Source organism: Oncorhynchus mykiss, chromosome 6 (assembly GCF_057628025.1).
Source record: "Oncorhynchus mykiss isolate SJ-2025 chromosome 6, ASM5762802v1, whole genome shotgun sequence".
NCBI classification, from domain to species: Eukaryota; Metazoa; Chordata; class Actinopteri; order Salmoniformes; family Salmonidae; genus Oncorhynchus; species Oncorhynchus mykiss.
In genome coordinates, this window is record NC_143027.1 from 84,596,009 (window position 1) to 84,617,656 (window position 21,648).

Here is a 21,648-nt window from a genome sequence, read left to right on the forward strand (position 1 = left end):
ATTGCCAACAAAGGGTATATAACAAAGTATTGAGATAAACTTTTGTTATTGACCAAATACTTATTTTCCACCATAATTTGCAAATAAATCATTACAAATCCTACAATGTTATTTTCTGGATTTTTTTCTTCTCATTTTGTCTGTCATAGTTGAAGTGTACCTATGATGAAAATTACAGGCCTCTCTCATCTTTTTAAGTTGGAGAACTTGCACAATTGGTGGCTGACTAAATACTTTTTTTGCCCTACTGTATATTATACATAAAACAAAATATAAAACAGTACATCATATAAAACTGTCACACCACCACATATGCACAATACAAAATATATGATACCACCATACAACAATATTACAATGTATGTGTGTAGAGTGTGCGTGCTAGCGCCCGTGTGTCTATGTCTGTCTGTACCTTTGTGTGTATCTCTTCACAGTCCCCGCTGTTCCATAAGCTGTATTTGTATCTGTTTTTTAAATCTGAATCTACTGTTTACATCAGTTACCTGATGTGGAATAGAGTTCCATGTAGCCATGGCTTTATGAAGTACTGTGCACCTCTCATAGTCTGTTCTGGATTTGAGGATTGTAAAGAGACCTCTGGTGGCATGTCTTGTTGTCACGCCCTGACCGTAGAGATCCTTTTATTCTCTATGTTTGTTTAGTCAGGGTATGACTCGGGTGGGAAACTCTATGTTCTTTGTTTCTATGTTTTGGCCGGGTATGTTTCTCAATCAAGGACAACTGTCTATCGTTGTCTCTGATTGGGAATCATACTTAGGCAGCTTTTTTTCCTTTTGTATTTGTGGGTAGTTGTCTTTGTTAGTGGCCTGTATTGCCCTAGTAAGCTTCACGTTCATTTTTGTTGTTTCTTGTTTTGTTGGCAACATTTATAATAAAGAAAAACGTACGTTCACCACGCTGCATCTTGGTCATTTTCAAGACGACGTCCGTGACACTTGTGGGGTATGCATGGGTGTCCGAGCTATGAGCTAGTAGTTTAAACAGCCACCTTGGTGAATTCAGCTTGTTAACACCTCTACCTTCATCACTACCTGTTAACAAGTAGTGATGAAGTCAATCTCTCCTCCACTTTAAGCCAGTGGAGAGTTACATGCATATCATTAATGTAAGCTCTCTGTATACATTTAAGGGCCAGCCGCGCTGCCCTGTTCTGTGCCAATTGCAAGTACCTCTTTGTGGCACCTGACCACACAACTGAACAGTAGTCCAAGTGCAACAAAATTAGAGCCTGTAGGACCTGCCTTGTTGACAGTGTTGTCAAGAAGGAAACATTGCGCTTTATTATGGACAGACTTCTCCCCATCTTAACTACTATTCTATCAACATGTTTTGACCATAACAGTTAACAATCCAGTGTTACTCCAAGCTGTTTAGTCACCTCAACTTGCTCAAGTTCCACATTACTCATTGCACTATTTAGTTGAGGTTTATGGTTTTGTGAATGATTTGTCCAAATACAATGCTTTTCGTAAAAAAAATATTTAGGACTAACTTACTCCTTGCCACCCATTCTGAAACTAACTGCAGCTCTTTTTTAAGTGTTGCAGTCATTTCAGTTTGTCACGACTTCCGCCGAAAGTCGGCTCCTCTCCTTGTTCGGGCAGCGTTCGGCGGTCGACGTCACCGGTCTTCTAGCCATCGCCGCTCCACTTTTCATTGTTCCATGTGTTTTGTCTTGTTTCCCCACACACCTGGTTTACATTCCCTAATCACACTACATATATATTCCCTCTGTTCCCTCCCCATGTCTTTGTGTGGAATTGTTTTGTTACGTGTTTTGTGTGACGCGCCAGGCAGTTTTTTCCCCCTGTACCATGTTTAACCCGAAGTATGTTTAATTGTTAAACATTTGCATCATTGTGACTGTTGTCGCGCTTTTCACTTTTGCCATTGGCTGGAGGTTTTTTGACGCAGTTGCGTCCGTCTGTTGTTGCTTCTGCCAAATAAAGTGTGCGCCTGATCACAACTCTCTGTTCTCCTGCACCTGACTTCTATACCAGTAGCGCACAACCTGACACAGTCGCTGTAATAGATGATGTATACAGTGTTGAGTCATTCGCATACATAGACACACGGGCTTTACTCAAAATAATCAAAAAGTACGGGGCCTAAACAGCTGCCCTGGGGAATTCCTGATTCTACCTGGTTTATGTTGGAGAGGCTTCCATTAAAGAACACCCTCTGTGTTCTGTTAGACAGGTAACTCTTTATCCACAATATAGCTGGGGGTGTAAAGCCATAACACAAGATTTTCATTAGCAGACTATGATCGATAACGTCAAAAGCCGTACTGAAGTCTAACAAAACAGCTCCCACAATCATTTATCATCAAATTCTCAGTAATTTGTGTAAGTATTGTGCTTGTTGAATGTCCTTCCCTATAAGCGTGCTGATAGTCTGTTGTTAATTTGTTTACAGTAAAATAGCATTGTATCTTGTCAAACACCATTTTTCCCAAAAGTTTACATAAGTGTTTACTATTCTTGGGTAGTGGAATGACTTTTTCTTGGGTAGTGGAAGGACTTTTTCTTCCCTCCAGGCCTGAGGACACCCACTTTCTAGTGGGATTGAAGATATGGCAAATAGGAATGGCAATATCATCCACTATATATCAATATTTTTACATGCAATTTTCAATTTCAGGTTATTAGATGTATAAGTTTCAGTAACAAAAGAACACCATGGTTGTAATAACACTTTAAACAGGTAATTTAACACTGATAATTTAACGTATGTAAATTGGACAGTCACGGAGGATTTTCGCTGAATAACTGGTCAGGGCATACTGTAACACTTTCTATTCAGCTTCAGGCTACTTTGATGTAAGACTTGACAACACCTGTAGTAACTACCTCTATCCGTCACACCCATTGTTGCTTATCCATTGATCACAAAATATACAGTTGAAGTCGGAAGTGTACATACACTTAGGTTGGAGTCATTAAAACTCATTTTTCAACCACTCCACAAATTTCTTGTTAACAAACTATAGTTTTGGCAAGTCAGTTAGGACAGCTACTTTGTGCATGACACAAGTAATTTTTCCAGCAATTGTTTACAGACAGATTATTTCACTTATAATTCACTGTATCACAATTCCAGTGGGTAAGAAGTTTATATACACTAAGTTGACTTTGTCTTTAAACAGCTTGGAAAATTCCAGAAAATTATGTCATGGCTTTGGAAGCTTCTGATAGACTAATTGATATGATTTGAGTCAATTGGAGGTGTACCTGTGGATGTATTTCAAGGCCTACCTTCAAACTCAGTACCTCTTTGTTTGACATCATGTGAAAATCAAAAGAAATCAGCCAATACCTCATAAAAATAATTGTAGACCTCCACAAGTCTGGTTAATCCTTGGGAGCAATTTCCAAACACCTGAAGGTACCACGTTCATCTGTACAAACAATAGTAAGCAAGTATAAACACCATGGGACCACGCAGCAGTCATACCGCTCAGGAAGGAGATGCATTCTGTCTCCTAGAGATGAAAGTACTTTGGTGCGAGCAAGGAGGCCTACAAACCTGACTCAGTTACACCAGCTCTGTCAGGAAGAATGGGCCAAAATTCACCCAACTTATTGTGGGAAGCTTGTGGAAAGCTACCCGAAATGATTGATCCAAGTTAAACAATTTAAAGGCAATGCTACCAAATATTAATTAAATACTAACAGGGAATTTTTCAGGAATTGTGAAAAACTGAGTTTAAATGTATTTGGCTAAGGTGTATGTAAACCTCCGACGTCAACTGTATCAATGTAATTACACCCAACACAATGTTGAAAACCAGAATGCTTCCTAACACTAGATCACATAACTAGACGTGAGCTGGATGTGATCCCAACGCTGCCACCAATACAACAGAAGAAAGTGAAAGCTGCAACAGGGACTCTAACCAGGGCTCATACGTGGCAAAGTAAACTCTAAGGGCTGCTACCATGAAAGCCTAGTAGGCCTCGGGCAGAGGCAGTAGGCCTACAATGCTGGCATATGCCTTGTTACAATAGCCTGAGTATATAACATGATTGACACGACCGTAATAATAATCATTAAACAGCCTTGGACGTGTCATAAGTGTATGCCAACATAATTCATTATTTTACATTAACCTGTTTAACTGCATTGATATGGCTTAATTGATAAAAGTCCAGACTCGTTATAGACGCAAATACCATGCAGTTGATTCAGGGGAATTTAAACCAATTTTATTTTTTAGGTCTTCTGTTTCCCCACCTTTGTTGATGAATTCATTTCCCATTATGAAAATGTATCCCCATTCCCCAATCAAATACCTTCATCATATCACCCTTTTTGTTGTTGTTGACAAATTCAGCTTTTAACTCCAATTTGGCAACACTTATAAAATCCGACATAGCACCAGTATCCCAAAGTATTAAGCAAAAACAACCATAGAAAAAACGTAAGGCTACTATTATATTATAAGTATTTCGGGTGACAATCTGGTTGATTAACAATATTGGGTTGTTAACATGTTTTTTTTTATATGTATATAAATAAATGTGGGACACAAAAAAGGAGCACCATTTGCCCAAAATGCATTGCTCCAATAACTTTTAAAAGATTGTTCTGAAGTTTTCCCCCCAAAATGTTTTTTTAAAATCTACGAATGAAGTCACACAAAAATGTGTGTTATATTCCTACGAATTAAGTCTCACAAAAATGTATGTATTTTCACACGAATTAAGCCACACAAAAACGCACAAAATCTGCTGAAATACTTTTTGTGTTATGGTGAGTGAATGAGGACCCAAAAGCGAACTAACTTAAACAGAGCTTCTTTAATAACCAAACATAGGTAGGCTCAGATAAACCGGCAGATTCCGACAGGACAGGACAAGGTTACAGCAAACATGACGATAGTCTGGCTCAGGCATGAAACACAACAAACAAGAATCCGACAAGGACAGGAACAGAAACAGAGAGAGATATAGGGACCTAATCAGAGGGAAAAAGGGAACAGGTGGGAAACGGGGTGAATGGGTAGTTAGAGGAGACAAGGAACAGCTGGGGGAAAGCGGGGGAGAAAAGGTAACCTAACAACGACCAGCAGAGGGAGACAGGGTGAAGGGAAAGGACAGAGACAAGACACAACATGACAGTACATGACAGTACCCCCCCACTCACCGAGCGCCTCCTGGCGCACTCGAGGAGGAAACCTGGCGGCAACGGAGGAAATCCTCGATCAGCGCACGGTCCAGCACGTCCCGAGAGGGAACCCAACTCCTCTCCTCAGGACCGTACCCCTCCCAATCTACGAGGTACTGGTGACCACGGCCCCGAGGACGCATGTCCAAAATTCTACGGACCCTGTAGATGGGTGCGCCCTCGACAAGGATGGGGGGGGGGGGGGGGAAGACGAGCGGGGGCGCGAAGGACGGGCTTGATGCAGGAGACATGGAAGACCGGGTGGACGCGACGAAGGTATCGCGGAAGAAGAAGTCGAACTGCGACAGGATTAATGACCCGAGAAATACGGAACGGACCAATGAACCGCGGGGTCAACTTGCGAGAAGCCGTCTTAAGGGGAAGGTTCTGAGTGGAGAGCCAAACTCTCTGACCGCGACAATATCTAGGACTCTTAGTTCTACGCTTATTAGCAGCCCTCACAGTCTGCGTCCTATAACGGCAAAGTGCAGACCTGACCCTCTTCCAGGTGCGCTCGCAACGTTGGACAAAAGCCTGAGCGGAGGGGACGCTGGACTCGGCGAACTGAGATGAGAACAGCGGAGGCTGGTACCCGAGGCTACTCTGAAAAGGAGATAGCCCGGTCGCAGACGAAGGAAGCGAGTTGTGGGCGTATTCTGCCCAGGGGAGCTGTTCTGACCAAGACGCAGGGTTACGAAAAGAAAGACTGCGTAAGATGCGACCAATAGTCTGATTGGCCCGTTCTGCTTGACCGTTAGACTGGGGGTGAAAGCCGGAAAAGAGACTGACGGAAGCCCCAATCAAACGGCAAAACTCCCTCCAAAATTGAGACGTGAATTGCGGACCTCTGTCCGAAACGACGTCTGACGGAAGGCCATGAATTCTGAAAACATTCTCGATGATGATTTGTGCCGTCTCTTTAGCAGAAGGAAGCTTAGCAAGGGGAATGAAATGAGCCGCCTTAGAGAACCTATCGACGACCGTAAGAATAACAGTCTTCCCCGCTGACGAAGGCAGTCCGGTGACAAAATCTAAGGCGATGTGAGACCACGGTCGAGAGGGAATAGGAAGCGGCCTGAGACGGCCGGCAGGAGGAGAGTTACCGGACTTAGTCTGCACGCAGACCGAACAAGCAGCCACGAAACGACGCGTGTCATGCTCCCGGGTGGGCCACCAAAAACGCTGGCGAATGGAAGCAAGCGTACCCCGAACGCCAGGGTGGCCGGCTAACTTGGCAGAGTGAGCCCACTGAAGAACGGCCAGACGAGTAGGAACGGGAACGAAAAGAAGGTTCCTAGGACAAGCGCGCGGCGACGGAGTGTGAGTGAGCGCTTGTTTTACCTGCCTCTCAATTCCCCAGACAGTCAACCCGACAACACGCCCCTCAGGGAGAATCCCCTCGGGGTCAGTGGAGGCTACTGAAGAACTGAAGAGACGAGACAAAGCATCAGGCTTGGTGTTCTTAGAGCCCGGACGATAAGAAATCACGAACTCGAAACGAGCGAAAAACAGCGCCCAACGCGCCTGACGCGCATTAAGTCGTTTGGCAGAACGGATGTACTCAAGGTTCCTATGGTCAGTCCAAACGACAAAAGGAACAGTCGCCCCCTCCAACCACTGTCGCCATTCGCCTAGGGCTAACCGGATGGCGAGCAGTTCGCGGTTACCCACATCATAGTTACGTTCCGACGGCGACAGGCGATGAGAAAAATACGCGCATGGGTGGACCTTGTCGTCAGAGAGGGAGCGCTGAGAAAGGATGGCTCCCACGCCCACCTCTGACGCGTCAACCTCGACAACGAACTGTCTAGAGACGTCAGGTGTAACAAGGATAGGAGCGGATGTAAAACGATTCTTGAGGAGATCAAAAGCTCCCTGGGCGGAAACGGACCACTTAAAGCACGTCTTGACAGAAGTAAGGGCTGTGAGAGGAGCTGCCACCTGACCGAAATTACGGATGAAACGACGATAGAAGTTCGCGAAGCCGAGAAAGCGCTGCAGCTCGACGCGTGACTTAGGGACGGGCCAATCAATGACAGCTTGGACCTTAGCGGGATCCATCTTAATGCCTTCAGCGGAAATAACAGAACCGAGAAATGTGACGGAGGAGGCATGAAAAGTGCACTTCTCAGCCTTCACAAAAAGACAATTCTCTAAAAGGCGCTGGAGGACACGTCGAACGTGCTGAACATGAATCTGGAGTGACGGTGAAAAAATCAGGATATCGTCAAGGTAAACGAAAACAAAGATGTTCAGCATGTCTCTCAGGACATCATTGACTAATGCCTGAAAGACAGCTGGAGCGTTAGCGAGGCCGAAAGGAAGAACCCGGTATTCAAAGTGCCCTAACGGAGTGTTAAACGCCGTCTTCCACTCGTCCCCCTCCCTGATGCGCACGAGATGGTAAGCGTTACGAAGGTCCAACTTAGTGAAAAACCTGGCTCCCTGCAGGATCTCGAAGGCTGAAGACATAAGAGGAAGCGGATAACGATTCTTCACTGTTATGTCATTCAGCCCTCGATAATCTATGCAGGGGCGCAGAGACCCGTCCTTCTTCTTGACAAAAAAAACCCCCGCTCCGGCGGGAGAGGAGGAGGGGACTATGGTACCGGCGTCAAGAGCTACAGACAAATAATCTTCGAGAGCCTTACGTTCGGGAGCCGACAGAGAGTATAGTCTACCCCGGGGGGGGGTGGTTCCCGGAAGGAGATCAATACTACAATCATACGACCGGTGTGGAGGAAGAGAGGTGGCCCTGGACCGACTGAACACCGTGCGCAGATCGTGATATTCCTCCGGCACCCCTGTCAAATCACCAGGCTCCTCCTGTGAAGAAGAGACAGAGGAAACAGGAGGGATAGCAGACATTAAACATTTCACATGACAAGAGACGTTCCAGGAGAGGATAGAATTACTAGACCAATTAATGGAAGGATTATGACAAACTAGCCAGGGATGGCCCAAAACAACAGGTGTAAAAGGTGAACGAAAAATTAAAAAAGAAATGGTTTCACTATGATTACCAGAAACAGTGAGGGTTAAAGGTAGCGTCTCACGCTGAATCCTGGGGAGAGGACTACCATCCAGGGCGAACAAGGCCGTGGGCTCCTTTAACTGTCTGAGAGGAATGTCATGTTCCCGAGCCCAGGTCTCGTCCATAAAACAGCCCTCCGCCCCAGAGTCTATTAAGGCACTGCAGGAAGCTGACGAACCGGTCCAGCGTAGATGGACCGACAAGGTAGTGCAGGATCTTGAAGGAGAGACAGGAGTAGTAGCGCTCACCAGTAGCCCTCCGCTTACTGACGAGCTCTGGCCTTTTACTGGACATGAAGTGACAAAATGACCAGCGGAACCGCAATAGAGACAGAGGCGGTTGGTGATTCTCCGTTCCCTCTCCTTAGTCGAGATGCGGATACCTCCCAGCTGCATGGGCTCAGCACCCGAGCCGGCAGAGGAAGATGGTAGTGATGCGGAGAGGGAGGCGACGGAGAGCGCGAGCTCCTTTCCACGAGCTCGGTGACGAAGATCAACCCGTCGCTCAATGCGAATAGCGAGTTCAATCAAGGAATCCACGCTGGAAGGAACCTCCCGGGAGAGAATCTCATCCTTTACCTCTGCGCGGAAACCCTCCAGAAGACGAGCGAGCAAGGCCGGCTCGTTCCAGCCACTGGAGACAGCAAGAGTGCGAAACTCAATAGAGTAGTCTGTTATGGATCGATTGCCTTGACATAGGGAAGACAGGGCCCTGGAAGCCTCCTCCCCAAAAACAGATCGATCAAAAACCCGTATCATCTCCTCCTTAAAGTCTTGATACTGGTTAGTACACTCAGCCCTTGCCTCCCAGGTTGCCGTGCCCCACTCACGAGCCCGTCCAATAAGGAGAGATCTGACGTAGGCGACACGAGCAGTGCTCCTGGAGTAAGTGTTGGGCTGGAGAGAAAACACAATATCACACTGGGTGAGGAACGAGCGGCATTCAGTGGGCTCCCCAGAGTAACACGGCGGGTTATTGATTCTGGGCTCCGGAGATTCGAAAGCCCTGGAAGTGGCCGGTGGATCGAGGCGGAGATGGTGAACCTGTTCTGTGAGGTTGGAGACTTGGGTGGCCAGGGTCTCAACGGCATGTCGAGCAGCAGACACTTCCTGCTCGTGTCTGCCTAGCATCGCTCCCTGGATCCCGACGGCTGAGTGGAGAGGATCCGAAGTCGCTGGGTCCATTCTTGGTCGGATTCTTCTGTTATGGTGAGTGAATGAGGACCCAAAAGCGAACTAACTTAAACAGAGCTTCTTTAATAACCAAACATAGGTAGGCTCAGATAAACCGGCAGATTCCGACAGGACAGGACAAGGTTACAGCAAACATGACGATAGTCTGGCTCAGGCATGAAACACAACAAACAAGAATCCGACAAGGACAGGAACAGAAACAGAGAGAGATATAGGGACCTAATCAGAGGGAAAAAGGGAACAGGTGGGAAACGGGGTGAATGGGTAGTTAGAGGAGACAAGGAACAGCTGGGGGAAAGCGGGGGAGAAAAGGTAACCTAACAACGACCAGCAGAGGGAGACAGGGTGAAGGGAAAGGACAGAGACAAGACACAACATGACAGTACATGACATTTTGTACATATTTGCACGAATTGGGTGTTGGAAATGTATACACTTGAACGTACTGCTGTCCGTGTTCTACAATTTTTCCATCTGTAGTCTAAAAGCATCCACAGTAATTAGCATCCATGTGACACCTTGCACTTTCCCCAATAAATAAGTTGACACGCAAAAATTGTACCTGCCGCACCTGTCCTTGGAGTAGCCGACCGTCAATATAAAAGCGTATGTCGTTATATCTTTATCCTGTTACGTTAAGCATTCCTATTAAAAACAATATTCCAGGAGGCTTTTGGTTTATGATTCCATGCTGCAGATACTGGGGCCTGATATTTTGATAAGGGCAGAGTTGGGTTACCCTCAGCTGCTCTGGGGAGAGGGCGAGAGAGAGAGAGAGGGAGGATTTTCGCATTCTTATAAAGACCGCTGGATGCGCTTGTAGTGCTCAGTAGACAGTAGACAGACACACAGAGAGAATACAGTTGTGGCAGGACTGGACCGGTGAAGCAGAATGGCTCAGAACGGAACAACAGAGAACGGGGTGACCGGGGCGAATGGCGATGGGAGCCCTCCCATGCCTTTTCCCCAGCCCGTCAAAGTGCAAGAGATACGCCACACCAAGGTGAGACGCACGTCTTATTAAGTAACATAGCAGCAATCACTGAATAGTGAAAATGTAATGTGAAAAAAAATATTAAGCCGAAACATCTGAAACACCAGTATGCACAAACAACTGTTTAACTGTTTTTAACTATATATATAGTACTACTGCATTGTTGGGAAAGAGCATTCAAGAAAATAATTTCATGGGCTAGTTAGTGCACGTACTGTACTAGTTAGTGCACGTGACCATAAAAACGTGAAACTTGAGTGTAAGGTATAAGGTATAATATAATGTCATAGTACATGTTTAAGACGTCATAAACCAGGGGACGTGAATTCCGTCAAGTTATTGTAATGCATGTTAGTCTGTAGCCTGTGCACAGGCTAGAGGTGGTGGTGTGCCTGTTGGTGTGCTATCCATGTCTTCATATTGGAGTTGGATCCAAAAGACTGCGTTCGAAATATATTTGAAAAACAAAAAACACACTTGAGTTATGCTCCTGTGTTATATTGCTTACTGATCGTAGCCTAATGAACAGGTGCGTTGTAAAACAGTCTTTTTTAAACAGCTCTTTCTTTGTGTCCAACAGATTTTTATCAACAATGAGTGGCACACCTCTCTCAAAGGAAAGACGTTTCAGACCTTCAATCCTGCAACAGGTGTCAAAATCTGTGAAGTGGAAGAAGCAGACAAAGTATGTACCTAAAACATACATTCATGTTTGATTTGGACAATGTCTTAATTACTAAGTTGACTTGAGGAAATAAGGAATGTTTGCTAAATCAAATGAACAGAATTGTATTACTACTACTGCAGTGATCCTGTCTTCTCTCTTCATCTGGTTCTGATTGGGTTCCAGGGACTGCAGGGGGTCTGCCAAAATATATATATATATATTAAAACGTTTTTTCTCCAATTGTTTTTATGGATATCGCTAGCAACAACAGAATAAACACATTTTTAATTACATACCTACAGTAGAAAATAGGATAATATTTTAACTTTATTTGCCAACTCCTAATATTGAGCAAATTACACTAATTGGAGCTGATACACTGGCTGGAGTGTCTGACATAGGCTTTGAAAAAGCACCAGTCAATAGGCTACCTGTCAATAGGCTACCTGTCAGTAGGCTACCTGTCAATAGGCTACCAGTCAATAGGCTACCAGTCAATAGGCTACCAGTCAATAGGCTATCTGTCAATAGGCTACCAGTCAATAGGCTACCTGTCAGTAGGCTATCAGTCAATAGGCTATCTGTCAATAGGCTACCAGTCAATAGGCTATCTGTCAATAGGCTACCAGTCAATAGGCTACCAGTCAATAGGCTACCAGTCAATAGGCTATCTGTCAATAGGCTAAAAGTGTGGCAAATGCCGTTCACTGCTGGTTAGCTTTCTTGACTTGGACATGTCTGCTAAGACATGGCTAACCTTAGTTTAAACAGCTAAAACTCTTAGCGAAAATCTGTTTGGAGTTACTACCTTTCTAGCTAATAGTCTGTTAGAGACTACACTTCCTCTTCCAATTATAATGTGGGGAGGTCAAAATAATTAAAAGTATTTACCAAATCTATTCATTTTAAAATGTTGATTACTTCTCATTATTATTATTTTTATTTAACTAGGCAAGTCAGTTAAGAACAAATTCTTATTTTCAATGACGGATTAGAAACGGTGGGTTAACTGCCTGTTCAGGAGCAGAACAGCAGATATTTACCTTATCAGCTCGGGGATTTGATCTTGCAACCTTCCGGTTACTAGTCCAACGCTCTACCTGTCGCCCAAGACATTAAATAAATGTTTTTGCTAACGTATGATGGGGGTCCCTGGGTCGCCAGCTTACCTGGGAGTGGGTCCCTGGGTCGCCAGTTTACCTGGGAGGGGGTCCCTGGGTCGCCAGTTTACCTGGGAGGGGGTCCCTGGGTCACCAGTTTACCTGGGAGGGGGTCCCTGGGTCGCCAGTTTACCTGGGAGGGGGTCCCTGGGTCGCCAGTCTACCTGGGAGGGGGTCCGTGGGTCGCCAGTTTACCTGGGAGGGGGCCCTGCGTCGCCAGTTTACCTGGGAGGGGGTCCCTGGGTCGCCAGTTTACCTGGGAGGGGGTCCCTGGTCAATTAAAGGTTGAAGACCTTTGATCTTGGCCTACATGTTTAATTTCCTTTTACATAGCCTTTAAAACCAAGAGAGTGACTGTCTATCAACTCAATGTCAAGGTCTTTTATTAGGCTACAGACAAAAATACATTTTTGTGAATTAATTAGGCCTATCAATTATCATTAGCCTGCTCATAATTGTAACTTATGCAAAACAATATTACCCATAGAAATGTTTTAGGTGGGTTATCAGTTGTCTGTGTGAAAGCTGTTGATGTGTACCTGCAGGCAGATGTGGACAAGGCTGTAAAGGCGGCCAGAGCGGCCAGCCAGAGGGGCTCGCCGTGGCGAAGGATGGACGTGTCAAGCCGGGGGCGACTCCTGCACAAGCTCGCTGACCTGATGGAGAGGGACCGGGCACTGCTAGCGGTAAGCTGTGGATGTAACGGCCTACTAACCTTATTTGTCTTTAGACTGTAGAAGGCTACAACTAGCAGCCTATTGGTAAACTTGACATCTGTCACCTGCGTTGTGAAGGTAGCCTATCATCTAGTTTGGGTGTCCAGAAAGAATTGACAGCAGCAGCGCAGTGCGCAATGCACCAGACACTGAAGGTGCATGATCTGTGATTGAAAATCTTTTCCATGCTGGTATGTGGCGACTCGAGTAATATATATTTTTCAGTTCTACACTTGTTGCTATATAATCCCCACACAACCTTGACATTCATTCTAATATTGTTGGTGAGTGTCTGTGTGCCTGTGTGTGTCACAAGATTAAAAAAAGTTTAACTGACATGGAATTGTATTGACAGTGGACTAATGGACAAAATACCAAAATATAGTTTTGGAGTGTAGTATTACTTTAACCTAAACAAATAGAACAGCCTTTTGTCAATAATCAAATCATTTCCATACAAAACATCTATCAAAAACATATGTTTAAGTTGATATAGACTGACCAGGTGAATCCAGGTGAAAGCTACTGTATGATCCCTCATTGATGTTACTTAAATCCACTTCAATCAGTGTAGATGAAGGGGAGGAGACCGGTTAAATGAGTTTTAAGCCTTGAGAAAATTGAGATATGGGTTGTGATTGTGTGCCATTCAGAGGGTGAATGGGCAAGACACAAGATTTAAGTGCCTTTGAACGGGACATGGTAGTAGGTGCCAGGTGGGTGCAACTGAATATTAGGAAGGTGTTCGTAATGTTTGGTATATTCATTGTATAGATGAGTTAGAACAATGTTTTGGCCAACTTAAAATGTGAGGCTTATGCAACACTTATCATTTGGTGGGTGTTTATATTTCTCCTATTTCACATATCTGCAAGTGTCTATTAATACGCATGCATGAATTGGAAATGTGTTTTCTGCATACCGATATCCCAACTCTCCCTGAGAGAGGGTCTGCCATAATTAACAGCAACCCCTGGAGCTATTAGGGTTAAGTGTCTTGCTCCAGGCCACATCAACAGATTTGCGGCTCAAGGATTTGAACTAGCAACTTTTTAGTTATTGGCCCAACGTTGAAAAACACGAGGCTACCTGCTGCCACTTCTCCAAAAAGTTGGGTCAACTCAAAAAGGCTGTGGAACTAATGTAGTTACTAAAAGATCTTGAGTTGGGCCACCTTGGATTATTTTAGACAGTGTAAATCAGATATTACAGTGGTGGGTGATCCAAGCCCAGTTCCAATGCCTTCTCACGTGTTCCAATGCCTTTTCAATTGAGTTTCCAGATTGCATTAGGAGTCAGATTTGTAAATGAAACATTACAGATGAGAGTGAAGTCATATTATGGGATTGCATGTGGCTGCTAATTGAAAACATGTTTTGGGAGGGCTGCTTGTGCTGGGGTATCGCTAATTACGCTAATCCCTGTTCTGTTTGTGGGGGAAATAAAGACCAGATTTAGCATTTAGCTCAATGAAAAGATACAGGATAAATCTATTGGTGTTATAGCTCTGTGGCAGTGCTTCGTCTCTCATTATCTTTCCATTTGCAGTGGGTTGAATTAGATCTTATTGGTCAGATAGCCTACATACAGTATGTCATTTTGGGGCTGCACTTGATCTGGTTCTCCCATAGAGATAGATAGAGGACTCTAGTGCCCAAAAGTCTGATTTAGCATTGGCAGTGTCATTGAGGCCTTTCACCATTTTGAAGTAGCCAAATCTGTGGGAATTCCAATGGGTTAAGGAAGGAACACAAAATGATGTAGCTGATCCGCACTCAAAAAGGAGATTCAAGGTTTCTTTATAGTATTTTGTTAATTCGGGGGAGGTAGATAGACAAACATTTCGGCCTTCCTAAGCCTTCGCCAGTGTAATTCACAAGGATCACATAATTCCATCAGGGTCATCAGGAGGGATCAGCTAATGAACTATACTTGTAAGCAAACATTCTGCAGGTGGCAGTAAATCGCCAGCTTTGACTTGATACCTGTTCAGACAACACACTCCAGGTGACAGTATGCAGCCTTTCAGTTTGATTAACAACTCATAGAAGTAGTACTAGAAGAAAATTGACTACTTCAAAATGGAGATGCCAGTGCGCTCACAGATGCCATAATAGGACTGATACAAAGTCCTCTATCATTCTCTATTGGTTCTCCCAAACCCCAAGGTAAATCAAGCGCACCTCAAATACTTTCAAGTAGGCTTATTTCAAAGTATTTGACGTATGTATTTGCCCCAGGTTTTTAGTAAACACTTGACTTGTGTCTCCCTTGAGACAGTCAATCAAAGAACTTGAGTATCATAGCACCGTATAAGTGTACAAATCATGTTTGACACAGTGGGTCTCACCATACAATATTTTTCTCTTCCCCAACACATTCGGCTTAGTGGTTTCAAGCAGCTTGTGTCTGTCAAAGAGTTTAGTAACTTACGTACAGTCACTTTTTGAAATATTGTCAAACGCACGACGTCATGGATTGCTTTTGTCGAGGTTTTTGTCCACCCCTCTGCTCTATAGAAATGATTGTTCATCTAGATTTGAAAAACATTTGATACGACATTCAGATTCAGATGGATGTGTTGTATTTTCTGGTCATCTAATGTTCCAGCTCACTGCAGCCATGGCTACACAGAGAGACAACCGTGCTAGCGATGTCAGCGGTGCCGAACCCTGGCCTCTCCTATTAGCATTATTATTATTAGCATTATTACTTTTCTTTCTGAACCCATGAACTCCCACAGCATATTCACTTCTTGGCGCACGTCGAGGGCATAAAACCTTGTTTTGTAGCAACCAAGGGGTTGATGGTGCTGTGCTTGCAGCCGACTGAGTACAAGATGACAGAAACGCTCAAAATAGATTTTTGAGAACATATATTATTAGTTATTTTTTGTTCCACAACAGCTATTTTATTCTCCTATTGAGATGATTCTGCCTCCGGTTCCCCAGAAGTTAGGATAGCCTGCATTAACGTGGCCTTAATGCACTATGTTCAATGTTTCTGATTCTTTTTTTACAGACTATGGAGACTATAGACACTGGGAAGCCATTCCTTCATTCTTTCTTCATTGATCTGGACGGCAGCATCAAAACCCTTAGATACTATGCCGGTTGGGCCGACAAGATACATGGCAAAACCATGCCTGTAGGTAAGTGTCTCTGTGCTGCTTTAAAACCTTTTAGATTGCCAGGCTACTACTTTCACCTACAGGTATAGTGCATTATGATTTGTTAAATGCACGTAGGCTTACGACCCCTTATAACGTCTCATTATCATCTCGTAATAATCCAGTTATTACCATTTCATACATTTATAATACAACAACATTTCCAAACAGTGTTATTATATGCTTATCACAGGTAATAATGCATTATAACAGCCAGCTTTTATTAAAGTATTTCCCCAAAAGGTCCATGACCTGTCAATCTGATCAAGCTGTTTCTCAACAATCACTTGTCTCTCTCCTTTGTGGCTTAATGGCTCACATAGACTTTCTGTCCACTATATGATTAGCCCACTGGTTCCGCCCAGTCGTCAAGAAACAAGTTAATTAGCGGTCGAGTCACTCAGCCGATCCGTCAATTGTCCGCAGCCCTGGGTGGCATCTCGTCCGTCCTCTTAATAGTTCCCCCTATTGCAGTGTCAAAAACCATCCTCGGCTGCCACGGCAGGACGTCAGATAGACAAAACAGGCTTCCCTATTTCCTCCTGATTAGATTCCAATGGGGCAGTTGAGAGACGAAAGGCTGGCGAGGACAAAGGAAGAGGAAGAGGGTAATGGTAATCAGCGAGGTGCAACAGTCTGTGTCGGGATTAGCTGAGAATCAGACACTCCAGATCAGTGCCTGATCAACGCCTCTGAGTTAGCCCCCCTCTCCTCTCTCCTCTCTCCTATCCCCTCTCTTCTCTCTCCTCTCTTCTCCCCTCCTCTCCTCCCCTCTCTCCTCTCCTCTTCTCTCTCCTCTCTTCTCCCCTCCTCTCCTCTCACCTCTCCCTTCTCTCCTCTCCTCTCCTCTCCTCTCCTCTCCTCTCCTCTCCTCTCCTCTCCTCTCCTCTCGTCCCTTCTGTGTCCTCTCCTTTATCCTCTTCCCGCTCTCTGTCTCAGGAGCAAGTCACTGACTTAGATCATTATTTTCCTCTGGTAGATACCTGCAAGGCCCTCTCTCCTCTATCAGCATTTGTCAGTAGCAACTCCCAGACTAAGATGACAATCCCCTGGTATAATAGTCTATATACAGTCACTCCTCTACCTGTCAGGAACAACTCCCAGACTAAGATGACTATCCCCTGGTATAATAGACTGTATACAGTCACTCCTCCACCTGTCAGTAGCAACTCCCAGACTAAGATGACTATCCCCTGGTATAATAGTCTGTATACAGTCACTCCTCTACCTGTCAGGAACAACTCCCAGACTAAGATGACTATCCCCTGGTATAATAGTCTGTATACAGTCACTCCTCTACCTGTCAGGAACAACTCCCAGACTAAGATGACTATCCCCTGGTATAATAGTCTGTATACAGTCACTCCTCTACCTGTCAGGAACAACTCCCAGACTAAGATGACTATCCCCTGGTATAATAGTCTGAATACAGTCACTCCTCTACCTGTCAGGAACAACTCCCAGACTAAGATGACTATCCCCTGGTATAATAGTCTGTATACAGTCACTCCTCTACCTGCCAGTAGCAACTTGGTGACTTAGAAACAGCTCTGGGCCCGGAGTCTGGTCGAGCAGGTAACGCTCTCACGTTTAGAACCATATATATACCCCCTGAGATGGGACTGCTGGTTCGATCCCCACATCAGCCCTACATATTTCTGCTCTCTCTACTCTGTCTCTCTACTCCTAACCTGTCATGAAAATAATACAAATACGAAAGGAGTTTGGAATACCTCTCTCCTTAAAAAAAACACACAAAAAAAACGCTCTGGGCCTAAATAAGCAAAGGTGCACTGCTCAAAAGTAGTGCACTACATAGGGAATAGGGTGCCATTTGGGACACAGCCTAATTCCATCTACTCTACTGTATGTCCCATGTCCACTCCCCTGGCTATGGAAATGGAACCGTTGATAAGCTGTAAAGTGTGGGATGAGTGGGCTCACCCAGGACACAGGGAGATAATGGATCCTGGGTGTGTAGCAGTCTGTCTGGCTGTAATCACCACATACATCAATAGAAGAAACAAGACAAGGTCACGGAGTGAGAGTGTCAGATTGAACCCATTATCTAGGCTATCAGCTGGGCTTCTGACATGTCCGTGTGTGGAGGTGGAGGGGGATCATGCAAAATGTCACGGAAGGAAGTAAGGTGCCAAAAGTAGAGCACTATATCGGGAATAGGGTGTCATTAAGGCAGCATTGGAGTCAGTAAGTTGTTCCCGCTAGTTGCTATGTCAGAAGGATGGACCTTAGTTGCACAGATACTGTGGTACAGTAGTGAAAAAGGATTTTGGAATGTCTTGTGTTGGTGTAAGTTCATGTTACTGTGCAGTATTATACATGTATTTTTAAAATAGACCGTTTCCTGTCTGTGTTTTATGGCGGCCTACCTTGGATTTGTGCTGTTAGAGTTGAGGGCACTAAACACTTTGGTTGCACCGCAGTAGACTATCGGTGGAACAATTGCTGCAACGCATGTGCAACATGGCACACTAACATGTTGTAACCACAGTTGTTGGTGCAGGGTTTTAACAAAGCTTTCAGTACCCGCAACGCCCCAAGTAAGTACATTCTGCTGAACAGAGTAGTTTAAGGTCAACCTTATCGCATAAACATTCCAACTTAACTTATTTATAGTTCAACTGTATTTACCCTGAAAAAAGCCAGTTGACTGCTACAGAGAACGAGGAGGGTGGGACATTGCAGCAATTAAATGGAGGGGGGGGGGGGTGGTGTTAGAGATGGGGGACGCTTTTAATTGCCCCTCCATTCCAAGAAGGTCAAGGGTGACATTTCACTCTGAACAATAGACTTAATAGTCTGGTTATTGGGGACTCTATCTGCCCGCTCTATTTCCTTCTATTAAACAGGACTTTCAGCCATGTGAGGAGCAGGGCACAGGGACTTTTAGAACTGGCAGAGGAGGAGCAGGGCACAGGGACTTTTAGAACGGGCAGAGGAGGAGCAGGGCACAGGGACTTTTAGAACGGGCAGAGGAGGAGCAGGGCACAGGGACTTTTAGAACGGGCAGAGGAGGAGCAGGGCACAGGGACTTTTAGAACTGGCAGAGGAGAAGCGGCAAAATGACTGTGTGCTCCCCATTTATATGGAGAGGAGATTTTTGACCATCATTCGAAAATGCAAATGCAAAATAAATGGGAAAGGATGCCACATTTAAACAGACTGTAAACTAAATAAATGAGAAAGGATGCCACATTTAAACAGACTGTAAACTAAATAAATGAGAAAGGATGCCACATTTAAACAGACTGTAAACTAAATAAATTAGAAAGGATGACACTTTTAAACAGACTGTAAACTAAATAAATGAGAAAGGATGCCACATTTAAACAGACTGTAAACTAAATAAATGAGAAAGGATGACACATTTAAACAGACTGTAAACTAAATAAATGAGAAAGGATGCCACATTTAAACAGACTGTAAACTAAATAAATGAGAAAGGATGCCACATTTAAACAGACTGTAAACTAAATAAATGAGAAAGGATGACACATTTAAACAGACTGTAAACTAAATAAATGAGACAGGATGCCACATTTAAACAGACTATAAACTAAATAAATGAGAAAGGATGCCACATTTAAACAGACTGTAAACTAAATAAATGAGAAAGGATGCCACATTTAAACAGACTGTAAACTAAATAAATGAGAAAGGATGCCACATTTAAACAGACTGTAAACTAAATAAATGAGAAAGGATGCCACATTTAAACAGACTGTAAACTAAATAAATGAGAAAGGATGCCACATTTAAACAGACTGTAAACTAAATAAATGAGAAAGGATGCCACATTTAAACAGACTGTAAACTAAATAAATGAGAAAGGATGCCACATTTAAACAGACTGTAAACTAAATAAATGAGACAGGATGCCACATTTAAACAGACTGTAAACTAAATAAATGAGACAGGATGCCACATTTAAACAGACTGTAAACTAAATAAATGGGAAAGGATGCCACATTTAAACAGACTGTAAACTAAATAAATGAGAAAGGATGCCACATTTAAACAGACTGTAAACTAAATAAATGAGAAAGGATGCCACATTTAAACAGACTGTAAACTAAATAAATGAGAAAGGATGCCACATTTAAACAGACTGTAAACTAAATAAATGAGAAAGGATGCCACATTTAAACAGACTGTAAACTAAATAAATGAGAAAGGATGACACATTTAAACAGACTGTAAACTAAATAAATGAGACAGGATGCCACATTTAAACAGACTGTAAACTAAATAAATGAGAAAGGATGCCACATTTAAACAGACTGTAAACTAAATAAATGAGAAAGGATGCCACATTTAAACAGACTGTAAACTAAATAAATGAGAAAGGATGCCACATTTAAACAGACTGTAAACTAAATAAATGAGAAAGGATGCCACATTTAAACAGACTGTAAACTAAATAAATGAGAAAGGATGCCACATTTAAACAGACGGTAAACTAAATAAATGAGAAAGGATGCCACATTTAAACAGACTGTAAACTAAATAAATGAGAAAGGATGACACATTTAAACAGACTGTAAACTAAATAAATGAGACAGGATGCCACATTTAAACAGACTGTAAACTAAATAAATGAGAAAGGATGCCACATTTAAACAGACTGTAAACTAAATAAATGAGAAAGGATGCCACATTTAAACAGACTGTAAACTAAATAAATGAGAAAGGATGCCACATTTAAAAGGACTGTAAACTAAATAAATGAGAAAGGATGCCACATTTAAACAGACTGTAAACTAAATAAATGAGAAAGGATGCCACATTTAAACAGACTGTAAACTAAATAAATGAGAAAGGATAACACATTTAAACAGACTGTAAACTAAATAAATGAGAAAGGATGCCACATTTAAACAGACTGTAAACTAAATAAATGAGAAAGGATGCCACATTTAAACAGACTGTAAACTAAATAAATGAGACAGGATGCCACATTTAAACAGACTGTAAACTAAATAAATGAGAACGGATGCCACATTTAAACAGACTGTAAACTAAATAAATGAGAAAGGATGCCACATTTAAACAGACTGTAAACTAAATAAATGGGAAAGGATGCCACATTTAAACAGACTGTAAACTAAATAAATGAGAAAGGATGCCACATTTAAACAGACTGTAAACTAAATAAATGAGAAAGGATGCCACATTTAAACAGACTGTAAACTAAATAAATGAGAAAGGATGCCACATTTAAACAGACTGTAAACGAAATAAATGAGAAAGGATGCCACATTTAAACAGACTGTAAACGAAATAAATGAGAAAGGATGCCACATTTAAACAGACTGTAAACTAAATAAATGAGAAAGGATTCCACATTTAAAAATACTGTAAACTAAATAAATGAGAAAGGATGCCACATTTAAACAGACTGTAAACTAAATAAATGGGAAAGGATGCCACATTTAAACAGACTGTAAACTAAATAAATGAGACAGGATGCCACGTTTAAACAGACTGTAAACTAAATAAATGAG

At 43.2% G+C, this 21,648-nt stretch overlaps 1 protein-coding gene across 1 annotated transcript in view; it reads left to right on the forward strand.

Annotated features, from left to right (window-relative positions):
* The first annotated feature begins 10,126 nt into the window (after positions 1–10,126).
* LOC110511357 (retinaldehyde dehydrogenase 3) overlaps positions 10,127–21,648 on the forward strand; it is a 44,893-nt gene continuing 33,371 nt past the window's right edge. The window contains exons 1-4 of the mRNA XM_090239179.1: positions 10,127–10,420; positions 10,992–11,096; positions 12,784–12,924; positions 15,976–16,105. Coding sequence (XP_090095305.1) covers positions 10,310–10,420; positions 10,992–11,096; positions 12,784–12,924; positions 15,976–16,105 — 487 coding nt within the window. The 5' untranslated portion in view covers positions 10,127–10,309. The remainder of the gene's footprint in view (positions 10,421–10,991; positions 11,097–12,783; positions 12,925–15,975; positions 16,106–21,648) is intronic.